The sequence below is a fragment of the Equus caballus genome, chromosome 15, assembly GCF_041296265.1.
Source record: "Equus caballus isolate H_3958 breed thoroughbred chromosome 15, TB-T2T, whole genome shotgun sequence".
In the NCBI taxonomy this organism is placed as follows: domain Eukaryota; kingdom Metazoa; phylum Chordata; class Mammalia; order Perissodactyla; family Equidae; genus Equus; species Equus caballus.
The window spans coordinates 33201869-33229024 of record NC_091698.1 but is presented as its reverse complement, the minus strand read 5'-3'; the positions used below and the strand labels follow the sequence as shown (position 1 = coordinate 33229024).

Genomic DNA, 27156 nt, shown 5'->3' with positions numbered 1-27156 from the left:
TTTGTTTATTATTCATCTGTATGGTTTTGTGTAACAAATAAAATGAATAAACTCTCTGTGTGGTTGCGGGTACCACAATTTATTTTTCCATTCTCTTGCAAGTGGTTGCTATGGACATTTTTGTTTCTATCTCTTGGTGAACAGATACATGAAGTGTGTATCCTAAGAGTGGAATTATTGGATCATAAAGGATGTGGTATTCAGGTTTAAAATATAATGTTGCACTGTGTAATGCTGACTTGCAAGTCTGAATTATGTCTTTGTTAGAACAGACTTAGCTTAGCATTAACAGCGACTATCCAGGCCCTTATACTATAGTCCTCAGTCTGGTTAGGATCTTTTTAATTTTGCTGGTTGGAAAAACAGGTGGCCTGCTTAAAGGTAAAGGAACAAGAATAAAATGGAGACAGTCCTTTCAGGCCTGGCAAATATGTAGCACTTGGGCTACCATGATCCCTGGCAGACATGGCTAATCAATCAGGCAACTCCTTCTTCCTGAACTCCAACTTGGCCTCAGAATCCTTTCTAGCTGGGTGCTCCAGGCAACCACTACCAGTCAATCAAAACTGGTGTTTAAAGGGAAGCCTATTTGCCACCCCTTCTAGGTGTTTGGGTTGGGTGCTGGAAAGGGATGCAGGTGAAGTAGGTGCGTAAGTCTAATTTACCGAGGAGTTCTCTTTCACAGATGGGGTCTTTTAACGCGGATGAGACCCCAAGGGTGGTGGATGAGCTGTTAAAGGTTGCTCTCTGCCCCTCTTGCTCTCTCCTCTGAGGCTTCCCAGTTCTGGGGAGGACAGTGAACCAAAACTCCACTATGCCTTAGCCCGAGTGATCCTGCTTGCTTCTACGTGAGGTGGGGTGAATCTGGGAATTCATAGTGCTGTCTTGCTCAGATATATATATATTTTAGACAATTTAGAAATTACGGAAAAATCAAAGTAAGAAAATAAAAATTCTTAGCCTTCAGAGAAAACTGCTATTAGCATTCTTGTGTATACCCTTTCAATCATTTTATGCAAATATGATGCATATAAAATATTTTCTTGGTCCTGATGATTTCTAGGTAGGGTGGGAGTGGTGGGAGAAATATCACATTAAATTTATACCTTGATCATAAGACACATCCCTAAGTTCAAGGTATTAAAATATGGGGGAAGAGTTTAGTTTACAGTGAAAGGAATATGACACAATATAGTATTTTATCAATTCTAGGGTACATATTTCATTTTAACATTTCTGAAATCATGATGTATCCTACAATCTGTGGCTCATTATGGCTTAATTGGGAGCATTTCTTTTGTTTCTTAATGGTAAGTAAAAATGATGCATTTATTAATTGACGGTATTTTAGGTTCACTGTATTGTATACATTTTTTTCTCTGAAAAAAGTGGGATTATTGCGTAACTTATTTTTTTACTTCACAAATATGTTGTGAGCAACTTTCCAAACCATCATTATCCTTATAAACCATTTTTAATGACTGTATAGTATTCCTTTTGTTGACTCTTGTATATCAATTTTACAAGTGCCATATTTTCTATATAAAGGTTGTTTCCTACTTTTCCTAGTATATCTTTACGTACATCTCTGATTATTTATTAAAGATAAATTCCTAGAAGTATAAATTTTGGATTCAGAAGACGTTTGTGAGGCTCTTGATATAGATTTCTAAATCACCCCATCAAAGGCGATTATACCAATTTTTTCCACTAGCAATATAGCATTTGCCTCCTCCTCCCAACCCTGGCCAACACAGAAAGCTATCTTTTACTTTTTTGTATTTTCCAACTTAATCTGTAAAAACTTACTTTAGTATTATTTTGTTTTTAATTTTTTTATTATTAGCGAGGTGAAAGGTTTTTAAAAAATATGTTTATGGGTTATTACATTTCTTCTTTTGTGACTTGTCTATTTTCTCTTGATTCCCTCATTTTAAATTATATGTGTAGCTCATTTGTTTTTTAGTCTTTAAGGTTCAGGACTTCTAAAGTGAATTCTTTTGTATCATTTTGGTTTCTTCACCTTTTTGATTTCATCTCTTTTGTAGTCCTCAATTAGTTTTGTCTTTCTTTAATTTTTCATTTCTCTCTTTTATCTTATTTTAAAAACTATCCATTTTTTATCTTACATGTGTCTTTTAAAATGATGTCTAAGCTTTCAGTTTCTTTTTATTTTAGTTTATTTTTATTCCAGTTACTTACTGTCATTGCATTCTTTCATTTTCCTTTTTTAGCTTCTTTAGTTTATTTTACGTCAAACAGAATGAAAAGATAAACGGTTTCAGTCTTAAGAGTGACTCAGGCCTTCAGCAAGGAGATTAGATCCTCATCTTTTCTCTGCTTGGTCTTGGAAGGACTCTTCCAGCCCTCGGAAGTAGAACCTCCATCTTTTCCAAACTGTAAATCAATCAGTCGATTAACCCAGTTGACCCATAGACTAAGATCCATGTGGCAAAACTGATCACAATATGAATAAGACCGCATCATCACCATCACCATCATCATTGTCTTCAAAAGATACCCATAGTTAAGAGATCCAGGGCCAAACTGGAGCAGACTCAGAAGAATGGACCAGGTGAAGGAATTTGAAACATGTTTTATAGTAACGTCAGAGAACTTCTTCTCCTGATAGCCATCTAACAAATAATGATGGTCATTTGCAAGAAAGATGTTTCTGAATTCTTTTTTGTTCATTGACAGAAGGGTGAGAACTAGGCACCTTGAGCAGAAGTTATGGAGTCACATTTCAGGTCAAAATGGGGTGTCGTGGGGAATGCTAGTCAGAGCTCAAGCCATTTAAGAATTAGGTAGGCACTGAAACCCTTACCTCTAGAGGTACCACTTCATGATATGTCAAAATGTAGTTTTTTTCTTTTCAAGATTTTATTTTTCCTTTTTCTCCCCAAAGCCCCCCGGTACATAGTTGTGTATTTTTAGTTGTGGGTCCTTCTAGTTGTGGCATGTGGGACGCTGCCTCAGCATGGCCTGACGAGTGGTGCCATGTCTGCGCCCAGGATCTGAACCGGCAAAACCCTGGGCCGCCGAAGTGGAGTGAGCGAACTTAACCACTTGACCACAGGGCCGACCCCCTCAAAATGTAGTTTTTGGTTACCACTTTGGAATGTATTTTTATAACTTTGCTTTTGAAATTATTAATTTCCAGTTTGCATTTCTTGTTTTTGTTTTAAAAAATTTTGGAACTATTAAAAGATGTTAGTCTCAAACCTTTTCCTGGGCTTCCTACAAACTTCTAGGCCCCTGACACTGAGCCACTATTGCCTAATAGGTAGAACAAGCCTGTCAGTACTGTCTGGAGATGGAAAGGGCTATCTCCAAGGTTGTGTATTTCTTGGTGACAACTTGGCAGAGATGGTGTATATACAGAGTCAGGCAATAGAGGAGAATTGGGTCCTATGTCCCTGAAGATCTCTTCTAGCCTGAGATTCTATAGCTTGCATGATTTCTTCCACATGCAAAGGATTCCAGTGCAGCAAGAGAGAGTGCTAGGCTAATATAGGAATGGAACTTGTTCTGATTATTATTTTATTTTAGCATCAAATACAAAATATGGCACAGGAATGGAGCTTGCGGGTAGTTCTAGGAGCCAAAACTACTATTTAATTATTCTTTTTTTAACAGTCCCAGATATCTTGAATTTGGGGTTTATCTAGCCTATGGGTTCCTAACCTGGGTGCATTGATCCTTAGCTAGGGAAACATCTATAATTGGAAGGTCACTTATGTAGACGTGCATATATACTTTTTATTTCTGGGGAGAAAGTTTATAGTTTTCATCACTTTCAAAATGGTCCCCAACCCAGAAGGTTAAACCCCATTGAATTTATTCAATCCTCGCTTACAGATAGGGCAACTGAGGCCTAGTGAGGTAAAAGGTCTTCCCAAGGTCACACAGGGGTAAGTCATGGGGCAGAACTGAGTCTCTTGGGATCCTGTCTAGTCATCATCTCTTACCGCCTTCCTCCCCCACCAAGTGGGCCCAACATTGTCAACTTAATTTTCTTTTGTTCTTGTCAGTCTGATTATTAATATTTAGTCTTAATAAAAGAAACCGTACTCATCCATCAATTTCAGAAGAATCAAAATCTGGTTCTGGGGACTGAGAATGTTTAGATCCAGAAAGTCATAGCTAAGAAACAGGAACATACGTGTGATTACACAGGAAAAAAGGGCTTATAACAACAAACCAATGTGTTATTTTCCTACTGCTGCTGTGACAAGTTACCACAAATTTTAGTAGCTTAAACAACACAAATTTATTATGTTACACTTCTGGAGGTGAGAGATTTAAAATGGGTCCACAGGGCTAGGTTTCCTCGACTTTTCTAGTTTCTACATGCTGCCTGCATCCCTGACTGTATCTTCAAAGCCAGCAGCATAGCATCTTCTCCTCCTCTGACCTCTTGCCTCCTTCTTATATAGACCCTCGTGATTACATTAGACCCACCCAGGTAATTCAGGATTACCTCCTCATCTCAAGGTGCTTAATCTTAGTTCCATCAGCAAAGTCCCTTTTGCCCTGTAAGGTAACATATTCACAGGTTCCAGGGTTTAGGACTTTGACATCTTTGGGTGCTATTACTCAGCAAACCACAACCAATAATATGAATTTCCCGTTAATCCAATTCATTATCCCAGGATAGTGGACTTTTTTTTAAGGTTTTTAAAATAAAAACTTGACCAGCTCCTAAATGATTCTCTTTAAGTAATCTAAAGTGCATAACAATGTTTTGGTCAACCATAGACCTCTTATATGACTGCAGTCTTCATGAGGTTAGTACCACCTAGCCCAGGTGTGGAGTAGGCTACACCATCTAGGTCTGTGTAATTGCACTCTGTGATGTTCACACAACAATGCAATTGCCAGAGGACGCATTTCTCAGAACGTATCCCTGTCAAGCAACGCACGATTGTATATATGTTGTGTGTGTAGGAAAAAACAGACAAGAACATGAGAAAAAGTAGAGTACTTTAAAAGAAATTACTGTCAGCCAGGCTTTCTTTGAAAATCAAGCTGGTTATGACCTTCTTCAGGGCAAGTGGAGGCAACTGGGCTTTTAGCCCATTTAATTCTATGTGGGCCTCCTGTGGGAACGCCAAGATTAGCCATGGTATACGCACAAACACGTGTGGCCTTTAATCTGCTAACAGCTGGTGGGTGGGTGGTGGGGACAAATGATGCTATAAATGGAAATACTTTAATAAAGGGATTAGAAAAATTCCTGAACAGTTAGTTCAGAATAGGAATGAGTAACTGTTTGTTAAAGTATTCAGGTTATAGCCTTAAACGTTTGCGTTTGATGTTGAGGATAACCACAGTAGATTTAGAAATATATGTTTAATTTGACAGTTTCAGCTGTGGAGGTAAGATTTATTAATATGTCACATGACCTGTTGTGAGTTGTATTGCTACATTTTACTAAATAATCCTTAAATGCAGAAGTTTGGGAATAATCGCCTTTTAAATAGATTAGATCAAATGCCAGGTTGTCTGCATAACAATGTCATCTTCACTCATTTGCATCTGGAGATGTGTTTTGAGCACGGAAAGTGGGATGAGGTCACAGCTAGAGTATGAAAATGCATACAGGTCTGAGTGTGGTGCATGAACCTCGTCATGTGAATTGTGGCAGAGAGAATCTTGGGTATTGCTATTTTAATAAAAGGGATGTTAAAAATAAACAGGCAATCCCTAGGCCTGATCTAAGGAACCAGGACCACCTAACTTCTTATGATAAGGTATGTAACAGTGCCAACGTAAATCTGATGATGCCCCTCAAGGGTTGACATTAGCCATTTAAAAATGACATTCGGTAGATGCCATTGGGAAAAGAAAATGAGTGTACCAACTCTGGCTGTGTTTCTCCTCTCTGCAAAAGCCTTCAGTGGCTCCCCTTTCCCTGCAGAATAAGGATGTGCTACTGAGAGTCAGATTCCAGGTCCCCACAGTCTGGTCATCCTTCCAGCATTATTTCCCAAAACAATGCATCCTATGATCTCATCAGCAGCTATTCCTGCCTCCTATACATGCTCACCCCCTCCCATAGAAGCCTTGAAGCTTTTGACTCGTGCCAGTGCCTCTCAGTGGAAGAACTTGACACTCTCTGAGTACAACCTCAGCCCATGTTTAGAGGTTCAGAACAATGCCTACCCAGCACCTACGTGTTTGCCTTTCCCAAGTCCTTGCCTCCTCAACCTCAGTGGGAATTAGGTCTTCCTTCCTTTAACCCACCAGCGCTCCTGGATGACATGCCTCACCTTACTGACATGTGTTTATGTCCTAGCCCAGCCTGGGGACTGCTCAAAGGTGAGATTGTGTCCTGTTTATCGTAAGGCCGTCTATCACCTGGTTCCATGCACAGCACGTAACAGATGCCCAATAAATACTTGTGGAAGGAAGGCAGGGACAATGGAAGGAACATGGAAGGAAGGAGAGAAAGAATTTAAAATATTGTGACGTTCTCTAGTTGCTTGAGTTGAGGGATGGGATGTTCTTTAAGAGACATCCCCTCCCCTTCAAATTTTGAGTGGAGACCTCCTGGCAGGCTGAGAGTTTTTAAGCAGCCCAGGAAGCCAGGATTGTTTGTGTAGGCCTCTCTGGCTGTGTTTTTGAAGGGCTTGTCCACCTTGCAGGCGCCTTCTCTTTGCATTTATCTGTCCAGTTACTGGTTATTTCCATACAAGGAGCTGAGCAGAAGCTGCCTTTCCAACCCTCTTGACTCTGACAGATGACATAGGCCAGGACAGGGCTGCAGAGCAAGGAGTGAGAGGGGACCCACTGGCTGGAGCAGGGCCCACTCAGGGCAGCAGGCAAAGCAGGTGGGCTTGGTGGCTTCCTCCGCTTCTGTGCTGGGAGCAGTGTCAGGCATGGGGGACCCCTATGAGAATAACGTCCCTGTGAGGAAAGTGGTCACAACTACCCTAAAGGGTTGTTGTGGAGGTTTAACAATAGAGAATCGCCAAAAGCATTTCTGAAAACTGCAAAGCGTATGTAAATGGGAGTTAATATCCTCTTGTGGGGACTCGAAAAATGAGACTAGGCGGAGAAATGAGACTTGCTGAAGGTCACCCTGCTAAGCCTGGAATCTTTCTCCTGGAATCCAAAAAGTGGTTCTTGGACTTCATGTCTTTTCGACACTTTCTTTCACTGGGGGAAGTAAAGAAGAGGGGGTACTTCTGTCAAGGAAGTACCCTCCCCCCCCACAGGGGTTCTCTCCTAACTGGGAGGTCTTCTTCTCTGGCGGCTGCTTGAGAGTTAGTGGATACCGGAGAAGAGCAGGGGCTCAGACATCACCTCTCCACGTGCCAGATGGATGGTGGACCAGGCTGACGTCTACTGAGAGCCCATGCTGTGCCAGGCTCCCAGCTGGCTCTTTTGCACATTATTCCATTGAACCCTCAAAATCACTGTTAGAGTGGTTACAAAATTACAGATTACAAAATTTCTTTGTAATTTTCTTGCTTGAACTTTTTAAAATAGTAAATACATTTCATTAAAAAGTAATAGTCTAGGGGCTGGCCCGGTGGCATATTGGTTAAGTTTGTGCACTCCACTTTGGTGGCCTGGCATTTGCAGGTTCGGATCCCAGGTGTGGACATACACACAGCTCATCAATCTGTGCTGTGGTGGCATCCCATATACAAAGTAGAGGAAGATTGGCATGGATGTTAGTTCAGGGACCATCTTCCTCAAGCAAAAAGAGGAAGATTGGCAACAGATGTTGGCTCAGAGCCAGTCTTCCTCACACACACACACACACACACACACACACACAGAAGTAATAGTCTAAAAGATGTCAAGGTGTAAGTGTTGCTATTCCCATTTTCACATAAGGAAACCAAGCTCTCAGAGAGGTTAGGGTCCTTGCTCGAGCTGAGAGAGCCAGTAGACACTGAAATCAGGAGCTGAACCCAGCTCTGGCCAACTCCACCTCTGACCTTCCGTCTGGCCACCAGTGAAGGGAGATGGAGACCAGAAGGACAGGCTTTTTTTCTTTTAAACTTCCCATTCCTGCCTTCATGACATTTCCCTGCATACCCCGCAAAAGGAGCAGGATTTAGGTTTTCCCTTATCTCTATATTCTTGCTACTAGAGTTACAACATCAGCATCACCTGGGAGCTTGTTAGAAATGCAGAGTCTCAGGCCCCACCCCAGACCTACTGAGTTAGAACCTCAATTTTAACTAGACCTCTGGCAATGTGTATGCACACTGGAGTTTGAGGAGCGCTGCTCTGCATCAGACCTGCCCTCCTCCTTGTTCCCAGCTCCAGCCTCGTTTATGGTTAAGCCTCAATGGCAGGTGAGGTGGTGAAGAGAAAGGTCAGCCTCATCCAGATCTAAATTAGGAGATAACTCACAACGCCTCTCAGGTTTCACTGGCTTTTAAAACTTACCTCTAGGCCCTAGTAAATTGTAGAATGGAATATAAAAGAGGTGTGTGAGCCTGCAGAGGATAGTTTGGTGGTCAACATTTGGAAGCCACTATGAGAAAAAAAAAATCATTCCAAATTGACCATATTTTCTTTTTATGAAAAGTAATTAAAAGTTTATTATAGCGAAGTGATTGTAAAGAATCTCATGAGACAATATGATGGTGAGATATTATGGAACAGGTGGTTGAATTGATTCAAGGCCTGATAATTGATTATGTCAGTGATGTTAACATCTCTCTATCACCTAGCCTCCGGCCACATCTGTAGTGCAGCTTGGGGCTCTGTCTCCAGCCTTCTCCTGGTCAAGGTGGTTATTAGTGACTCTGAGGACACGAGGGGCATTCCACTGGAAATTCTTACGGATATAATATACCTACAGTTCATGGTGGATAGATTATTCTATAATCAGGCTCTGTTAGAAATGTATTTAGTCAGTTAACGGGAGCCTGGAGGTAAGTGTCAGGACAGATGTAGTCTTTCCCTTTGAGCCAGGGTAGGAAAATTTGCCCCAGTGACCTCACAGGCAGTGTGGACCAAGGAGAAGGAAGCTCTGGAAGTCCGTCCCCCGGGCCCCCAGTGCAGGCAGTGGGGGACATTATCTGAACAGAATTTAAAAACAGTAACAAAACCAACTAAAAGTTGATCTGCTTTTTATTGTCACCATGCACCAGCAATTCTAAACAATGTCAGGGATAAAATACTCTTCCTCAAAAAAAATCTACTTCGGTTTAAGTTCTAAACAATTGCTGTTGAGTAAACTTCACATTAGCATATTTAAAAATTATGTTTCCTTTAATAAACGTTGTGTTCTGCCTGGAAGTTACTTCAGAGGACTCTCAGGCGTATGATCAGCCCCTAACACACGTGCACTCGGCAACACGTGTTCGTTTTGAGAGTAAGTTCTTAACGTTCAGAGTTGTTCAGCTTTCGTTGGCCGCAGTGCACGTCTCCAGTCCCTGTGATAGTACATCCTCCTGAGTTTAAGTATATTAGAAATAAACAGTGCTCGTAAAGATGAAGAAGCAGAACCTCTGTTATTCTAGGTGGCCACCTGGAGTTTTTATTTGTATTTAAAATTTAAAACACAATGTGAGAACTGTGAAGTGCAATATTTTTGTTTGGTAAGTACAAAGTCCAATTTTCACATATAATATGTATATTTATGTGAATATATGTGTGTGAATAAAAATATGAGGGTATTATGCTAGAATGTTCTAAAAATATCAACTTGAGTGTAAAATATTAGAGTAGTTCCAGTGTGAAGTTGTTTTCTGCTGGGTGTCCCTGGAGCAGACAGGTGTGGAGTTCCAAGTGACAAGTTCCAAGTGATGGCCAGCACGATGGTGCTTGCTTCTAACTGTGCCCTCTCAGACCATTTCCTGGCTGTCCTCCCTCCTGCCTTGGTTTGTCTCCCTGGTCTGGTCCTGATATCCCAGAGGTGGGCAATGCTCCTCCTTCCCCTTCCCAACCTAAGACATGCTCAGATTTGCAGATGACTCAAAGCTTAGCACAACGATATAAATGACGACAGTAAACATTCAAAATGATCTGGACAGTTTGGAATGCTACCCTGAAAGCAATCAGATAGGGATAAGGGTGAAGACCTCACTTCCGGTTAAAAAATTCAGTGTTGTGAAGGAATTTTGGGCAGTTATGGCTATATTCACTATCTTGATTGTGGTGATGGTTTCATGGGTATATGCATATATCAGAGCCTATCAAATTAAACATTTTAAACATGTGTAGTTTATGTGTGTCAATTATACCTCAATAAAGCTGCTTTAAGAATGCAACGCCACGTGGACAAACAAAGGGAAACTCTGACTTGGCTGCAGGATCTTTGAGAAAACTCGGGAGGTTCTAGTGACTATATTTGTAATTTGACATTAAATAAATGTGAATTTTTTGCTAAAGAAGCTAATGGAAACATGATGTCCAGATCCAGGAAGTTGAGTAGCACCACACTTGGACATTCTCTCTGTCCTGGGCCCCATAATTATAAAGTGTTGTGACCCAGGGTCCCACCCTTGAATGGCCAGGAGACAAGAGTTGGCGCCTCATTGGGATCCCAATTACTTGGGTTCTTCAGCAATCTAGTCCCTGCTAATGAATTTCACATTCCTACCAAAGAATGCAGTCCTGACTTGAGACAGATGTGAGAAATTCCTAGCTCCCCATCTCTGGGGGTTTGGAGATTCCACTAAATGGTCAGGGTCTTGTGTGAGCCCACATGTTCTATTCTGCTGGGGCACTCATGACAAATGACCTTCTCAGTACCCTCTGCGGCATAGTTATGAAGGGCTGTTTATTCTGTGCAATTCTAAGTATGCTAGTGTAATTCTACTCTTCGTCTCTCATTAAGAAAGCTTAAGGGGATGCAAGGGAATGAGGAAGACATTATTATAAGAATAACCTTGAATCTGCTCTAACTTATAAATAAGCACTAACCTTTCATGCCCTTGAGTATTTTATGATGAATAACAAATTACTAGCAATGCACCTCACAGCAGGTGGGACACAGAGGTATGTTGAGCTGGCCACTCAGAGGCTGAAAACTGCCTGGACTCTAGGAAGCCCAGGACACAGCTTAGAGCAGTAGCCTGTGAGGTGCCTTTGGCTTGGTGTTCTACCTTCTCTCCATCTCTTGATGTTGTCCTGGGTCTTTGGGCTGGTCCTTGAGCCTGACGACCTAGCATTGGCCCCTGGATCTTGCTTGATTGCCCTGTTACACTCACCTTCCTTTGGCTTCAGGGATCTGCCGTAGGCACATAAGAGACCCCCAGCATGGTGTGAGATCTCCAGAAACCGTGTTGTACAAGCAACTGTTGCAGGAGCTTGGAGTGTTTAACTTGGAGAAGGGAAATGAAGAGGCAACGTGGCAGTGGTCTTCAAATTCTTGAAGAACTGACCTGACCAGGCTTGTTCCATTGGACAAGGATCTAAGAGGGCCAAAATAGAGTTCAGGAAGGCAAATGCAAGCTTAACACAAGGAAGAAATCTGCAACAATTAGGACTGGCCAACAACGGACTAACTTATCTTGGAAACAGGAAGCTCTTTTTCACTATGGGAATTAAAAAAATATATGGTCAGGGATGGACACAAGGGATTTCTGTACATGTACGTTCTGTTGAAGGTCTTCCTTCAGGCTCAGAGTTCTGTGATTCTAAAAATCTCTGTTTTCTTATACTTTGGAGATCCCTGTTTAGTCTGTCAACTCCAACTTGAGTTTACAAATCCACTTTCTCCCAGGGAGCTCAGCACTTCCCTGCATGTCGCTAAACTTGTTTTCATCATGTCTCTGCTTCAGTGGCCAGGATTTCTCTTCCCCACATTACAAGAGCATGAAGTTAGGGTCTAGAGATATTGCGCATCACACCAGATTTCACTCGTTCTGGGTGTTATGTTATGTCTTGAAATACGTTTCCTTCCTGCTAACCTATGGCCTTTTCTGTTTGAGTGGTGAGTTTAGCAAAGGGAGACATGAGACTCTCTAATGGGAACACGAGGAGGCCGGAAGCAGAGGATAAGGAACCTCATCTTCCTGCGTCTTTCTCCCTCACCCATTGAATGGGCGGGCATTATTCTTCCATACCACTTCTCCTCTCTCTCTGATCCAGGAGAATATACCAGATAACATCAGTGACATGAGTCACCTTGTAATTCTTACTGCTGCAAAACGCAAAGAACTACGATATATATCATAACAGGTAGATCTCATTTTGTGTAAAATATATCATGTTTCATGTCCTATCATATTCTAGATAGTTATGATTTTTTTTATTCTTTGGGGAAAGGGACAGCATATTTCAACAAAAAGAAGAATACGTCAGGCAAAATCTCCCCTCCCATGCCACGGTACCAATAACCTGTGACTTTTGGCAAGGGGACCATGAGGAATTTCCACCTACTTCCTTGGCCTAGAAGACTTCCGGGTTCCTCAAGTATCTTCTCCAATGTGTTTCAGGAATACTCTATGCCTCTTCTATCATCGTGCTTCCCACGCTGCATGGTGATCGCAAGTTCAATTTTTCCTCTGGCAACTTGTGGTATTTCCAGTGCCTGACAGATATGGGTTGTAAATCTACACTTGTTGAATTAAATTGAAGAGCTTCTATGCAGAGTATAATAGTGTCCCTTACCTTGGGTTCACTTAAAAACATCTGCTAAAAGAACACTTACAGCTAGAAGGGATATTTGGAAGACCAAGCCCCTCATTTTGAAAGGTGGGACTTGGAAGCTTGGAAAGACAAGGATAGCCCACTGAGCCACTACCCAAACCCTGGTGTCCTGATGGCCAGTGCAGTACCCTTTCCACTGTGCCCCCAACAATCACGTGTTTTCTCTCTCCATTTCCAGCCTCGTTAACTTCGTGTGCCACACCTGCTTCAAGAGGCAGGAGAAGCTCCATCGCTGCGGGCAGTGCAAGTTTGCTCATTACTGTGACCGCACCTGTCAGAAGGATGCTTGGCTGAACCACAAGAATGAGTGTTCGGCCATCAAGAGATACGGGAAGGTGCCCAATGAGAACATCAGGTCAGAGCTGGGCCCTGGGGGTGGTGGTTGGGATTCTCAAATGTCAGGCTTGGGTAACAGCAGTGACAGCATTGCCAGGCCCAAGGAAGCTAGGCTGAGTGCAAATCAGGAAGGAACCTCAGCGAAACTGCATTTGGTCCCTTCTTCTGCACACTCCCTTCAGGCACGGGAGCCTGTCTAAGAGGATGACAGGGTGTCTACAGCAGTGGTTCCAAGCTGCAGCCACTGGCTGGAGCTGGCTGCAGACCCATCTGTATGTCTCCCTGAGGTTTACTTTTTAAAAAATTGATCTTCCAACGTTAAAAAATTGAGAAATTTCACATTAAAATAATTAAGGTTTCTGGCTTCTCTTTAACAGAAAAAATCTGAAGATTTGGCAAAATGAGCTGGAGCTCCACAGCAACCACTTCCTTTAAAAAATATAGGCTTTTCAGGGCTGGCCCTGGTGGTGCAGCAGATAAGTTCGCACGTTCTGCTTCGGTGGCTAGGGGTTCACCAGTTTGGATTCCTGGTGCAGACCTACGCACTGCTTGTCAAACCATGCTGTGGCAGGCATCCCACATATAAAGTAGAGGAAGATGGGCACGCATGTTAGCTCAGGGCCAGTCTTCCTTAGCAAAAAAGAAGAGGATTGGCAGCAGATGTTAGCTCAGAGCTAGTCTTCCTCAAAAAGGAAAAAAATATGGGTTTTTAAGTCACCACAGCCCCACCAGTCCTTGTGTACTGCCCTCTGCCTCATTACCCCCCAAAGGCATTTGTGTTTGCAACAGTAAGTGGCCTCCCCTGGTGGTCATCACCAGAAATCTTTGGGCCAATACCTGGGGAGCCCCAGTCCAAGAGCTCCCAAGTGCTTGAGGCTTCTCCAGGTAGGGCCTGGTGCTAGGCTGCAGGTAGGAGCCTGTGAAGGGAAGATGGAGAAGGGAAAATTGGGAGCAATTTCACTGTGTGTGTAGCATGTGAAATTTAAGTACAGAAAGGAATCATCACGTCCTAGTAATTTTTAGGAAACTGCAAAATGAAATGGCTCAATCAGCCTCCCCACTCCGTTTAGTTCCATCTATTGAAAACCAACTTCTTTTTTTTTCTTTGCAATTTAAAAGTTTTTAAAAAAAATTTAGCTTTAAGAATAATTGACATATAACATTATAAGATATTTAAAGTATACATCATGTTGATTTGATCTATATATACATTATGAAAGAATACCCCCTATCTAGTTAATTAACACATCCATCACCTGACATATTTATCTTTTTTTTTTTTTGGTGAGAACACAAGTTCCACTCTCAGCAAATTTCAATTATACAACATAGTGTTATCAACTATAATTGCCATGTTTTACATGAGATCCTCAGACCTTATTCATCTTATACCTGAAAGTTTGTACCCTTTTACCAACCTCTCCCTATTTCTCCCACCCCCAGCCCCTGGCACCACTTTTCCACCCTCTGTTTCTATGAGTTTGATTTTTGGCATTTTTTGAGATTCCATGTATAAGTAACACTGTGCAGTTCTTGTCTTTCTCTGTTTGGCTTGTTTCACTTAGCATAATGACCTCAAGTTCCCTCCGTGTTGTCGCAAATGACAGGATTTCCCTTCTTCTCATGGCTGAATAATATTCCATTGTAAATATATACCACATCATCTTTATCCCATCATCCATTGATGGACATTTAGGTTGTTTGCATATCTTGGCTATTGTGAATAATGCTGCAATGAACATGGGAATACAGATATCTCTTCGCTATCCTACTTAGTCTTTAAGGCCCAAAGCAAATGTTACCTCGTGAGATGGGGAGCTCACTCCCTTTATCTTCATAGTCCCAGTTGGTAGTTTCTTTTGCTACTGAGTTGAAATCTGTCACCCATTCGTCTTTACTCTCTGAGCTTTGTGACTGTTTCCCTAATTTTTGGAGGCAGCAGACACCCTTCCCTGAGTCTTATTTTCCCCAGTGCTGTCCTGAGCTCCATGTGGGGATGCCTCAGTTCTTAGGCACCTGGCACCCCTAGCAGGGTGTCTCTGCAGAAATAACTCTGTGACCCAAATGAAAGGAGAAAGGGCCTGTGCTTTGCCAAGAGGGTACCTCCTCAGGGACTGGGCCTGCCCTCAGCCACCAGCCCCTCCCAGGTGCCTGGCCAGCATGCAGTCAGTGAGTGGCAGAGAGTCACCAAAGTGTCCCTCTGGACAGGGTTCGTCTTGTGTGCATGAGCTGCCTAACGGTTAACAAGGGGGCCCTCTCTGCTCTCACGGTGGAGTGCACCTCCGTGTCTCACTCTCAAAGCCCTGTGCTCTCTAGGGCTTCCTCCTGTCCCATTTTACCTCCTGTCCTCTTCCAGAGCCCTCTGCTCTAGCCAGGCCAGGCCCCTCCCTGCTTCCTACATATGCCAAGCCTGTGGCTGCCTCTGGGCCTTTGCTTATACTGTTTCCCCACCTACACTGTCTGCTCCACCTTCTCTATATCTAATCATTAAGGTTACGAGTCAGTTCATACATAACATAGACATCCATTACCTTACTTTGTCTTCCAAATATTCCGTCAGGGAATATACATTCCTTCTTTACTTGCGACTGGATAGCTTCAGGCAGGTCAAGTGATTTGCCTAGGGTCACACAGAAAGAAGTGGAAACAGCCTTGAACTCAGTTCGTTAGACTCCTTCTCCAGTGCTCCTCTCAGTTAGCCATGCTACCAGGAGAGACTCAGGCTGCCCCACTTCACAGCATCCCCAGGGCTGTCCAGTGGTCCCCTAGACTGCATGTGACCTGGCTCCTACCCACCTCTCCACCTTTATTTGCTCTCCACTCCAGCCACCATAGCCTTCTTGCTATTCCTCCATCCTGCCAAGCTCACCCCTTCTTCAGGGCCTTGTGCTCGCTGCTCTTTCCCTATCCGCACACAGCCAGTTCCTTCTGTTTGTTCCACTTTCAGCTCGAGTGTGCCTCCTCTGTGTCACCTCCCCTGATCACCATAGCTTCCCCTCCCCCAGCCACTCTCTATCACCTTACCTTATTTTATTTTCTGCATAGCACTAGTTTCAATTGTCTTTGTAACTTAGGTCTCCCCTTCTATAAAAGGCTTCACGATAGAGGAAAGTCAATCCGTCCAGTTCAAAACTGTATCTTGGGCCCGACACCATGCTGGGCATGCATTAGGCACTCTGTAAATGTCCATGGAGTGAACAAATGCAGTGGGGCCTCCCTAACCCTGCCCCCCCACAGGCTGGCGGCACGCATCATGTGGCGGGTGGAGAGAGAGGGCACCGGGCTCACCGAGGGCTGCCTGGTCTCCGTGGACGACCTGCAGAACCATGTGGAGCACTTCGGGGAGGAGGAGCAGAAGGAGCTGCGGGTGGACGTGGACACTTTCTTGCAGTACTGGCCGCCCCAGAGCCAGCAGTTCAGCATGCAGTACATCTCGCACATCTTTGGCGTGGTATGATTTCTCAGAAGGAGGCGTGGCGGTGAGGGTGGGGTGATACCTGGGATTGCCCAACTAAGAAGTTTCCAGAGGCTGCCAGGTCAGGGTCGGGAGGGGAGGCCAAGAGAAGGACTGGAGGGGGACAGAGGTCTAAAACGAAGTGCTCTCATCCGGGTCTCCGTCTTTCTGGACTTGCTTATTGTAAGGTCATTCCTGCCCTGGAAATTGGCATCCCACACACAGACTATTCATTATCTCTGAATGGTAGATGTGGATGGTGATTTACCTTCTTGTTTATCTGCGCTTTCTACTTTTTCTCCACTTTATATTGAAAACAAAGACCCAATCACCATCCCTTGCCCACCAGTCACTTGGGAAATAAGACCTTTCCTTTTCCCCGATCTGATGGGCAGGATGACAGGAGACCTGGAGTAGTGGGTGTGGAAGCCAGGGAGATGAGACTAGGGGTTTTTTGGAGGGTGCTTCCTTGGAGCAACAAAGTCAGGCCTCACAGGGCCATGAGACTCCAGGAGGTGGGAGCGGGAACCCGGTGGATCAGGAGGCTCAGAACTTGGGCTGTGGGGGTGGATATCTCCCATTTGGCAGGCCCGGCCCCTTCTGTGGTGCTGGGGAGTGGGCTGAGGAGGGGCGTGATAACAGTGTGATTACACTCAACGTTTTCTAAGTCCTCACCATGTGCCAGTGCTTCTGTAATAGTCAGAGTTCTCCAGAGAAACAGAACCAACAGGATGTCTATGTGTGTGTGGGTATATATATATATATATATATATTTACAGCGAGAGAGAGAGAAAGAGATTTAATGAATTGGCTCTTGTGATTGTGGAGGCTTGGTAAATCCAGAATCTGCCAGTAGACCAGCAGGCTGGAGATCCAAGGGAAGTGTTGTGGTTTGAGTTCAAAGGCCGTCTGCTAGCAGAATTCTTTTTGCTCAGGGGAGGTCAGTCTTTATTCTATTAAGGCCTTCAACTGATTGCATGAGGCCCACCTACATTATGAAAACTCATCCGCTTTACTCAAAGTCTACCAATTTAAATGTTAATCTCAATCGAAAAGACGGCTTTACAGAAACATACAGAATAAGGTTTGACCAAATATCTGGATGCTCGTAGCCAGCCAAGTTGACACGTAAAATTAACCATCACAGCTTCCCATATATTATTTTATGAAATCTTTATAACACAAGGTGAAATCTGTGCTCCTAACATTCCTATTTTATAGAACAGAAAGCCTAGGCCCAGAGAGGTTACATGAATTCGAAAGGCCACACAGTGAGCTGGTGTCCAAGGAAGGACTAGAAGCAGTCTGTCTGGTGCCAGAGTTGCTTCTCTTAGCAGTTATGCTCCACAGTGTCAGGGTGAACGGGTGAAATAGCCCAATCCTGGGTATCCCTAAGGCAGTCTTGGGACTACAGCCACAAGATGGCATAATCACCAAAGTTGAGAGCTGAAAGAACCCGTAGAGATCATCTAGTCCAACTTACCCAACCTACAGATGGGAAAATTGAGGCTCAGAGAAGAAAGAAATTTGCTCAAGGTATTAGTGGCACTGAGAGATTGAACTTCATGTACTTGCTGAATGTCCGATGAGAATGAATGGAGAAATATCCAATATTCTCCAATATCTATAACAAATAGCTGTGTAAGTGCAAAATTTGCATTGTATTATATTATATATAGCATGTATTTATATATAAAGCAGAAATTTGTATGCAATTGTTAATGTATTCCAGGTTAGAATTATTCTTATGCATTTTTCATACCCTGAGAGCAGATATTTTGGATCTGTTTCTATAAAGAAGAACTTATTTTTAAGGAAAAGGAAATCAATTGAGTGCCACATACGTACTAACCAACTTGATTTGCTTCGCATTCGGAGATAAATGTTAAATGTTGCACTCATCAGATTTTAAAATTGTGAATAGGGAATATCAAATACTCACCAGACACAAAATAATCAAAAAAAGATGTCAATTTTATTTTATGAGCAGCTTGTAGGAGTTGAGGGTGGGTTGACAAAGGAAGCAGGGGAGACACACACACACACACACACACACACACACACTCATACACACAAAGCCGAGCAGGGCACAGAGAGAGAAACCAAGACAAATACTGGGGAAGACTTTTGTGAGCTGCAGATATGGGAAAAGAGAGAGACTTCTCAGAATCAACATTTCCATCTTTAATCTTTTCAGGATACGGCTGCCCAAAACTTTCAAGGTGGCATTGCATTTTTGCAAATATGAGACTCTTCCCATGGTACTAACCTTGAGGGTCATTTGGAGACATGTAGAGAACAGGAAACTGTTTTATTTCTAGACTTTCTAAGCATCTCCAGGATGAGATCAGGTCTTCTATTCTTTTTTTAAACTTTCAGCAGCTAGGATGGTGTCCTGTCCGTAGTCTGTGGCTGTTAACTCTCTTTTATCTTTTCGTCTGGATAGATCAACTGCAATGGCTTCACACTCAGTGACCAGAGAGGCCTGCAGGCAGTGGGTGTGGGCGTCTTCCCCAACCTGGGCCTGGTCAACCATGACTGTTGGCCCAACTGCACCGTCATATTTAACAATGGCAAGTGAGTATGTCTTTAACTGGGGGTGAGGTGATGGCAATGGGGAGACTTTATGGTATTTTTTCCACGTGACCAAAGGCAAACCATTGAACCTGAACTAGCATGGATTTCAAATGGGCAGCAAATAGAAATTTCATCCTAGAGCCGTTGTGGATAGGAGAAAGGTAATGAGGAGGAGAACAAAGAATTCCACGTGGGTAATTTTTGAGTCTTTGCATGTTTCTTGAGGTTACCTAGATATGTTAGGTAAACTTCTAACTACAGTTTTAAAACTTGAAGGCTGGGATTATCTGTCTAGAGGTCATTGCAGAAGAGCATCACCTGAGAAGGTGCCTGACAGGTGCACATGTTAGTCAAGTTCTCAGCAGAAATCAGAAGGCACGCTGAGGGTTTACCCAAGAGAATTTAATAAAAGGACAATTTACAGAAGTGTGGGTAGAGCTTAAGAAACTGACAAGGAATAGTGAAGTGTTCAGGGTCTAGCAACAGCGTGAAACCGTTACCACCTCTAGACCCAAAGGGGCAAGTAGAGGAAGAACTGTTTCTGCAGCTGTGGCCGTAAGAGAGGGTCCTTTCCTCCCCCCACCCAACAGCTTGGCTGTGCCTGTAGAGAAACTAGGCACTGCTGAAAGCATGGTGAGGCAGAGAGATATCTAGTAGACTAAATACCCCAAGCTCTCTCCTTCTACCTTCTGATCTCCTCCCGTTGGCCAAACCCCAACCGGAAGCCAGGGGACAAAGGAACCCGGGTGATGAAGCCCTGAGAGGTCAGCCCCCTTGCCCCTAGATCAGGGGACAGAAGAGCAAAGAGCAGATCTTGAGGGTGGGGCACAAATGGAGAAGAGTCAGCCATCAGGATGAGCCCCTGGTCGTCCACGGCTCAGGCTGGGGAGGTTTGGGGGAATGGGTCCTGAGCAATACTATTTTTTTTGCTCTTAGAGCTGAGTTTTTATGACAGATTCAAGTTGACTCTGAGCCATCAACAATGAACAGTTTTCCCCAAAAAACTTCCTGGAAACCAAAGACAATGGTTTCTGATTCTCAGCCAAGAATTAAGCCTAAGCCCCAATATAGCAAGGATTTTGATTTTCGTTTTTCCTCCGATTTCTGGAAGGAAGGGCCCATATGACACTTGGCTCTTATGAAACTGAAAAAGTCACTCATGACAGGAAAGTGTATTTGGGACCCAGATGATAATCTTTCTTACCATTTGTGTTTCCCTTCCTGAGCCTCTTGGGATCACTGTCCTGGATCTCATGGAATCCACCCCAGAGAGGTGTTTTCCAGGGTTAGCCAGGTTGGCAGAGAGGATCAAATTCAGCCTCATATGAGGCTAGTCTTCCTGAATACTGTTTCCCTAAGCAGTGGTGACCCAGTGCTCCACTTGTCACTATGTAACAGCCGCGGGAACCTGGGAACCATTTCTTCAGAACATCTCTGGCGTCTGCTCTGGCTTCTTTGCATCTACTAATTCAGAGCAGCCATGTTTTACCTGGGCTTCTTGGCTGTCGTGCAAGACAAGGTGACTGCAGTCTCTGCTTAGCTGCCTGTCATAGTGGAAAGAACAGTGGACGTGGTGTTAGGAGCCCAGTTCTAACCCCAACAAATTTTACACACTACCTGTGTGACCTGACCAGTCTCCGTACTCAGTTCAAACTCTCCCCAAGATAGACATCAAAAGACGCAATGCTTGTTTGTTCAAGATGCCGGTTAGTGTGATAACAATAGCATCCCACACATTTTTTAGCACGCTACTTTCAAATGCACTGTCTCATGACCATCGCATTACCGGGTTACAGATGGAGAACACTGAGGCTCAGGGAAGAGAAGTGACTTGTCCAGGGCTGAGTGCCTTTGAACCTCTCATTCCAAATCCAGTGCACTTTCCACTATCCAGGCTGCATCTTGTCAAGTGAGCCCAGCTAGAAGGGGCTGGGCTGGAGGTGGTTGTGATGGCCAAAGCTTTGATTGCATAACCTGAAATGCTGTGCACCTTTGCTAGCCGTACGGGATCAGCCAATGGTAACGATTTCCATTCGGGTGTCTGTTTTGTCTTTCAGTCATGAGGCAGTGAAATCCATGTTTCACACCCAGATGAGGTGGGTCAGTCTTTGCAAACATCCCTGCTCCTCTGACCCATCTCCCTCACTTGCCCAGTTTGCCGGGGCTGCCCCTTTGCAAGACTCCTTGGCTGCTGTCCATCCATAATGTCTTTCTGCACCCCAAAGTCTCGTCTTTGCCGAACGCTGTATTTTTAATGCATTTGTATTAATCATTTTTTCCTCACCCCCCCGCCACCTGCCATGCCTTTGCTGTACTTTTCTTCCTTTCTTCCCCCTCTTTCACTCCTTACTTCTCTCGCTCCTTCAACCTCAAAGCATGGCAGTCCCTTCTAGTCCACATCATCTTAGCAAAGACCTGCATTGTCCCTCTAAACGCTGCTGATCGTGAAATGAGGGCTGTTGACATTACTGACCTACTAAAAGACTGTGTGTGTTTTCATAACCCCCAACTTCTCACCCAGACTAGGGTCTGAAAATAGCATGCATAACTGTGATATTTTTGGTAAATATTTATTCATAGTATTCTATTTTCTGCTTCTGGCCAACTATGAATTAATGGTTTAGGTTAGATTTTACTTTTGGCTTTTCTTTTTTTTCCTTTTTTTTCTTGAGGAAGATTCACCCTGAGCTAACATCTGTGCCAATCTTCCTCTATTTTGTATGTGGGGATGCCTCTACAGCATGGCTGATGAATGGAGTTGGTCCATGCCTGGGTTCTGAACCAGTGGACCCAGGCTGCTGAAGCGAAATGTGTGCAACCTTAATCACTAGGCCATGGGGTGGCCCCACTTTTGCCTTTCTTAATGACAATCAAATGGCCCCAGATGGGTCTTTTTCTCAGGTTGGACTTGAAAGTACTTGAAATGCTCTTTGGATTAGGAACAAAATGGCACGAGGGAGTTTGGACTCTGGGAATGCTGGTGTAGGAGTGGTTGGTGCATCTGAGTCTGTGTTGGTGTGCGTTACACGTGACTTAAGAAGATTCATATCATCTCCTGGGCACTTGGTTCCACATCTGTAGAGGGAAGGTCAAGATGAGAGCATCTCTAGGGACCTTCCCAGTTCTAAGTCTCTGTGGCTCTGGTCTCTGTTCCTAATTTCTACAAGAAATACTTAAATAAGTTGCCTACTTGTGGCTCAATTAGCTGAACTGTAGAACTGCAGTGTGTTAGAGATGGAAGGCATCTGGGGTCCAGAAGGAAGTGGTGGTCTCTATTCATCCCATGATCCCCAATTCCAAGTTAGGTCAAACGGAGCATGCGCCTATGCACTTTCTCATGGTTAAGTGACTTCAAATTAATCTGGTCTTGAAATTTCTCTAATAGCATAGAAATAATTTGAGATACTCTGAGACCTTGTAAGAATTAGCCTAACTCTGATGGGAAGCAAAGCTACTGGAAATCCTAGTTTTCTCAGGAAAACACCCAAGATCCACATTCAACAATGGCCCAGAATTTGATGGCATGGAACTATTTAGGATATTAGTAGAGTCCTAAAATCAAGGACTTCAGTACATTTCATTTCTCCATGTGTTGCAGACCTGGGAGGCAGACTAAAATCAATCAGGCGAGGCCAGTGGCACTTGAGTTCTGATGTTGACTCTCGTTGCCCAAGTGCTGTGGGACCTTGGGGGAAGTTACTACACGTCTCTGGGTGTCAGCATCCACATTGGTGAAACAAGGAGGTTGATCCTGTGGCACTCAGACATTAGGATTTTAAGCAGAGCCGTGAGTAGAATCACCCAGCCTTCCTCTCCCTCTTGCCTTTCTTCGCTTCAGTAGCAGCTGCTGCGAAAAATTGGGGTGGGGAAGAAAGGAAAGAAGGAACAAAAGGAGAACACACACTTAGATTTTGCCAGGCTCCATATGAGTTGTTTTCATATATGTTATCACATTTATTGGGCACGTCAATGTACCCCATTTTGGGAGAAGGTTTTTTAACCTTAAGTGGTCGCTTCAGATGCCTGGACATGCATGTCACTGCCATTCAGCAGTTGCTCACTCGATTGTCACCTCAGAGCGTGTGGAAGGTGTTGCCTTTGACTGGGACCCTTCTGTGGTGCTAGGCTCTTGTCCCACCTTTCACACGGTGTCTGACTCAGCCTCTCTGGGAGGTAAAAGAAATGACCATGCTCCAGTCTGCAGATGCTCTCCCCATTCCTCTGCATCTTTCACTCATTCTCTGGGCAATGGTTTCCCACTGGGCATCGAGGATCCAGGATCCTGGGGAGGTACAGGAGCACAGCTTAGGATCAGCTTGCAGGACTCACCACTTTTCTGTAGCTTCCGGCCTTGTGGCTGGAGGGGGAATGGCTGAGGGGCCCACGGGCTGGTCTCCATTTGTTTGGTTTAGCTGTGTGCCAGTTCTGCAGCGGGCTTTTGTCCACAGCACATTCTGTAGCTGTTACATGGTAAGGTGTGCAGTGCTGTGGGTAACTGGAGGATCAGGTCTAGGCCAGAACGGGCCTGAAATGCCATCTGCTCTTGCTATCCACTCTCAACCAAAAACCCATATCCCCCAATAAACATAAGAGTGTACAATGCAACAGGCTAACAGAGCCAGCCTTTGTTTGCCTTCAGTGATCTCCGGGCACAAGTGTCCTCACATATTGTAGGTCTGAGCTATGGACCGAAGGTTAAGGTAAAAGGGGACTTATAGTTGGATACAGAAGGGGCCAAGACTGTGGGTGACTGAATGTGTGTGCTCCTGAGAGAGCAGTCCCCAAACTAAGTGGAAACGACTATCCAGTCTTCTCTTGTTTGGAGTTTTTGCCTTATTATTTTCGCTTCCTTTGTTACAATCAGTAGCTAAACGTACAGGGATAATTGTAGGCGTGAATGCTGTGTATGGTTTTATGACCAACCCCAGCCCTCTACTGGCAGTCTATTTGAGCTGATTCCAGAGTAATTAACTGAGTGGAGCAGATTAGATTATTATAATGAGTAAACCAGAACTATCCAGGAAACTGTCCTTTAGGACACAGCTCCCCTCTTTGGAGGGAACGGGTGATTTCTTAAGTGCTAGTGTAAGTCGTTGTCTTTGAGACTCAACTCCTTGAACCCTTGAAGAGCACAAATCCCACTCCCACAGCCCTGGATTTGATTTCCTCTTTTCCTTTCACCCTGCTCCAGAATTGAGCTCCGGGCCCTGGGCAAGATCTCAGAGGGAGAGGAGCTGACGGTGTCCTACATCGACTTCCTGAACGTCAGTGAAGAACGCAAGAGGCAGCTCAAGAAGCAGTACTACTTCGACTGCACGTGCGAGCACTGCCAGAAAGGGCTGAAGGACGACCTCTTCCTGGGGGTGAAAGACGACCCCAAGGTACTGGCAGCCCTACTATTGGGCTGTTTGAGGCCACCTTTTCCAGGAGCCGGGCAAGGCTGATGTCACAGCTAATCAATGCGCCCTGCCAGTTAGTTACCAGAGGACCAGCCTGTAACCTGTGGAAAAGCTGTATGGGATGGTGGATGGAGCACCGCAAAGATGTCCCAGCCAGTGTCCTGGTGCCACCAATTGCCAGGTGTTTGAGTTTGGGGAAGCTACTCAGTTTTCTCATCTGTAAAATAGGAAAGATGGCGCTCACTACAGAGGGTTGTTATGAGAATTAAACAAGACGACAAATGTAAAGAGAGTGGCATGTAGTGTAGACACAGTAAATTTTAGTTCCTCTCCTTGATACTGAGTAATGGGCTTGCTCTGCTCACCACTATCTGGGCCAATTAACCACAACGAGTTAGAGATGGAGAAAGGAAGTTTAATTAGATTAGCCGGCTAATCGGAAGATGGGTGACCAATGTCTCAAAACTCATCTTCAGGGATTACAGAATCTTGAGGCAGTTATATAGGGAACATGGGCAGTAAGGAGGGGTCCGGGGATGTTGGTCTCCAGGTGTGACAGGCTCCAGGCATCGCATTGTTTCATTCTTCTGTCCACTGTGATGGATACTTTGTAGGTGTGTTTCCCACCTGTGGTCAGCCTGTTCCTGGAGAGAAACTCATAGAACAAAGTTTTAATTTATCAAGCTATCGAGGAGTATATACATAAGTGGAGGCCATAAATCAGGAAAGCATGTGAATGTTTTTAGAGTATGTGCAGAGCAGCAAGTAGTCACACAGAGGAGGGGCTGGGGCCATTTAGCGTAACAAGATGGCCTCACTTATGCTCACTTATATCCTTGCTCCTTCGTGGGTTAAATAATGCTGAGAATTTCATATATCGATGGGCAAAAGAGATTTGTTGTCTGGTTATCACAAAGATGTTTCTTGTCCCATGGAAATGGGCAGTGTGGAGATTGTTAATTGCTTAACTGCAATTGTTAATATGCTTAACTCCTGAGTGGCAGTTGCCTTGTTGATGGTGCGACCATTGAGCAGAGGAAGGCATACTGAGGGGGACGTCAGGAGCTCAGCTAAGCTGGGACAGAGAGCTGAGCCGCCAGGTGGAGTAGCCAATTAAAGCACCAAGCCCAAAATGAAAGAGTTAGGTCTTTAACCACTTCCTGAGATGGTATAAGCCAGAGGCTAAGACTGGAGCAGGTGCCAACTCCCCCTGTTCCATTTTCCCCCATGGAAAGGCACGCAGGTGGAGGGACAGGTGGATTAGCACGGATGTGGGGGTCATCTCACTGCTGAGGTGCCCAGAACAAAAGGCTCCAGCAGTTTTATGGACCCTAATGTGGGGAGACGAGGAAGAGAGTGTTGGGGAAGGGCTAGGATTGAAAAGTACAGGGTGCTGAGTCAGAGCGAGGGAAAGCGTCTTCAGGGTTCCCTCCTCCTCCTCTGTGAGAAGGCCTGGTAGAGGCTCCCGAGAAAGACTTCTGCTCAAGGCCGCAGGTAAGAGACCTAGGAATGAAGGCTCCCGGGCTAGGAATGCAACTATGCAAAGAGCAGGACCAGCCAGGGGGACCCTAGTCCTTGACTGCAGCTCCCTTTGGAGACTATGCACCAAGTTTGGTGTCGAGAGGGCAGTTTTCCCCATGAGGCCTGCCAGGCAGAGCCTTTGTAATTGCTATAGTCAGGTCTGAAAAATCACACGTAGGTTTATAACCAGGAGCCGGATTCCTCAGGGAGACTAACCGAGCACTTCTGTATGACTCACAGACCATCAGTGCATTTACGGTACAAATACACAGAATACTTCTTAATTAACTTCTGCATCCTACGTATGGCAGAAATTTGCCTCTGGTTAGAGCAAAGGCTATGAGAAAAACTGACTTCTAGGTCCAGATGTTGGGGCCGCTCTCAATGACTGTGTTACTCCACATATCAGCTAACACTATTTCCCCACTTGACTCATCTCTTTCTTTCACCCCCTGGCCTGGCTATTCTAGACTTCTTTTTTTGCCACTAACTTATTTTTACTCTTAATATATAATATTTTTTACCCTTTGACCAAGCAGTTTTACTTCTAAGAATTTATGCTGTAGATATACTTGCACATGTGCACGATGATATACATGTAAAGAGCTACAGGACGGCATTGTTGGGAACAACAAAATAGTGAATAAAACCTAAATAACCACCAATAGGGAAATATTTAAATTACAAAAATACCCTGTAGTCAGTAAAACTAATGAGGTAAATCTTTGTGTACAGACATGGAATGAGCTCTGTTTCTTAAGGGAAGAGAACTAAGGGGTCACACATTGCCATGGGTATTAGTTTGCTGGGGCCGCCATAACAAAGTATCCCAAAGTGGGGAGCTTACACAACAGAAGTTTGCTGTCTCGCAGTTCTGGAGGCTAGAAGTCTGAAATCAAGGCATTGGCAGGATTGGATCTTTCCGAGGGCTGTGAGAGAACGATCTGTTCCAGGCCTCCCTTCTTGGCTTGTAGATGGCTGTCTTCCCTGTGTCTCCTCACGTTGTCTTCTCTGTGTGTGTGTCTCTTTCTCTTCACTGGTGTTCTTTTTTAAGAACACTAGTCCTATTGGATTAAGGGCCCATTCTACTCCACTACCGCTTCATCTTACCTAATTCCATCTACAATGACCTTATTTCCAAATAAGGTCACGTTCTGAGTACTGGGGTTAGGACTTCGACATATGAATTTTGGAATGATGTGTTCAACCCATAACACTGCCTGCTGCCATTTAAGAAAT

General features: G+C 44.3%; 1 protein-coding gene across 2 annotated transcripts in view; it reads left to right on the top strand.

The window, feature by feature from the left end:
• Positions 1 to 27156, top strand: part of SMYD1 (SET and MYND domain containing 1) — a 43984-nt gene that overhangs the window by 3596 nt on the left and 13232 nt on the right. Inside the window, exons 2-6 of one of the 2 annotated variants that reach the window (XM_001497790.5) lie at positions 12809 to 12985; positions 16204 to 16417; positions 18867 to 18997; positions 21055 to 21093; positions 24189 to 24378. In XM_001497790.5, the coding sequence (XP_001497840.2) occupies positions 12809 to 12985; positions 16204 to 16417; positions 18867 to 18997; positions 21055 to 21093; positions 24189 to 24378 (751 nt within the window). The remainder of the gene's footprint in view (positions 1 to 12808; positions 12986 to 16203; positions 16418 to 18866; positions 18998 to 21054; positions 21094 to 24188; positions 24379 to 27156) is intronic. The other variant, XM_005599852.4, reaches the window with a different exon arrangement.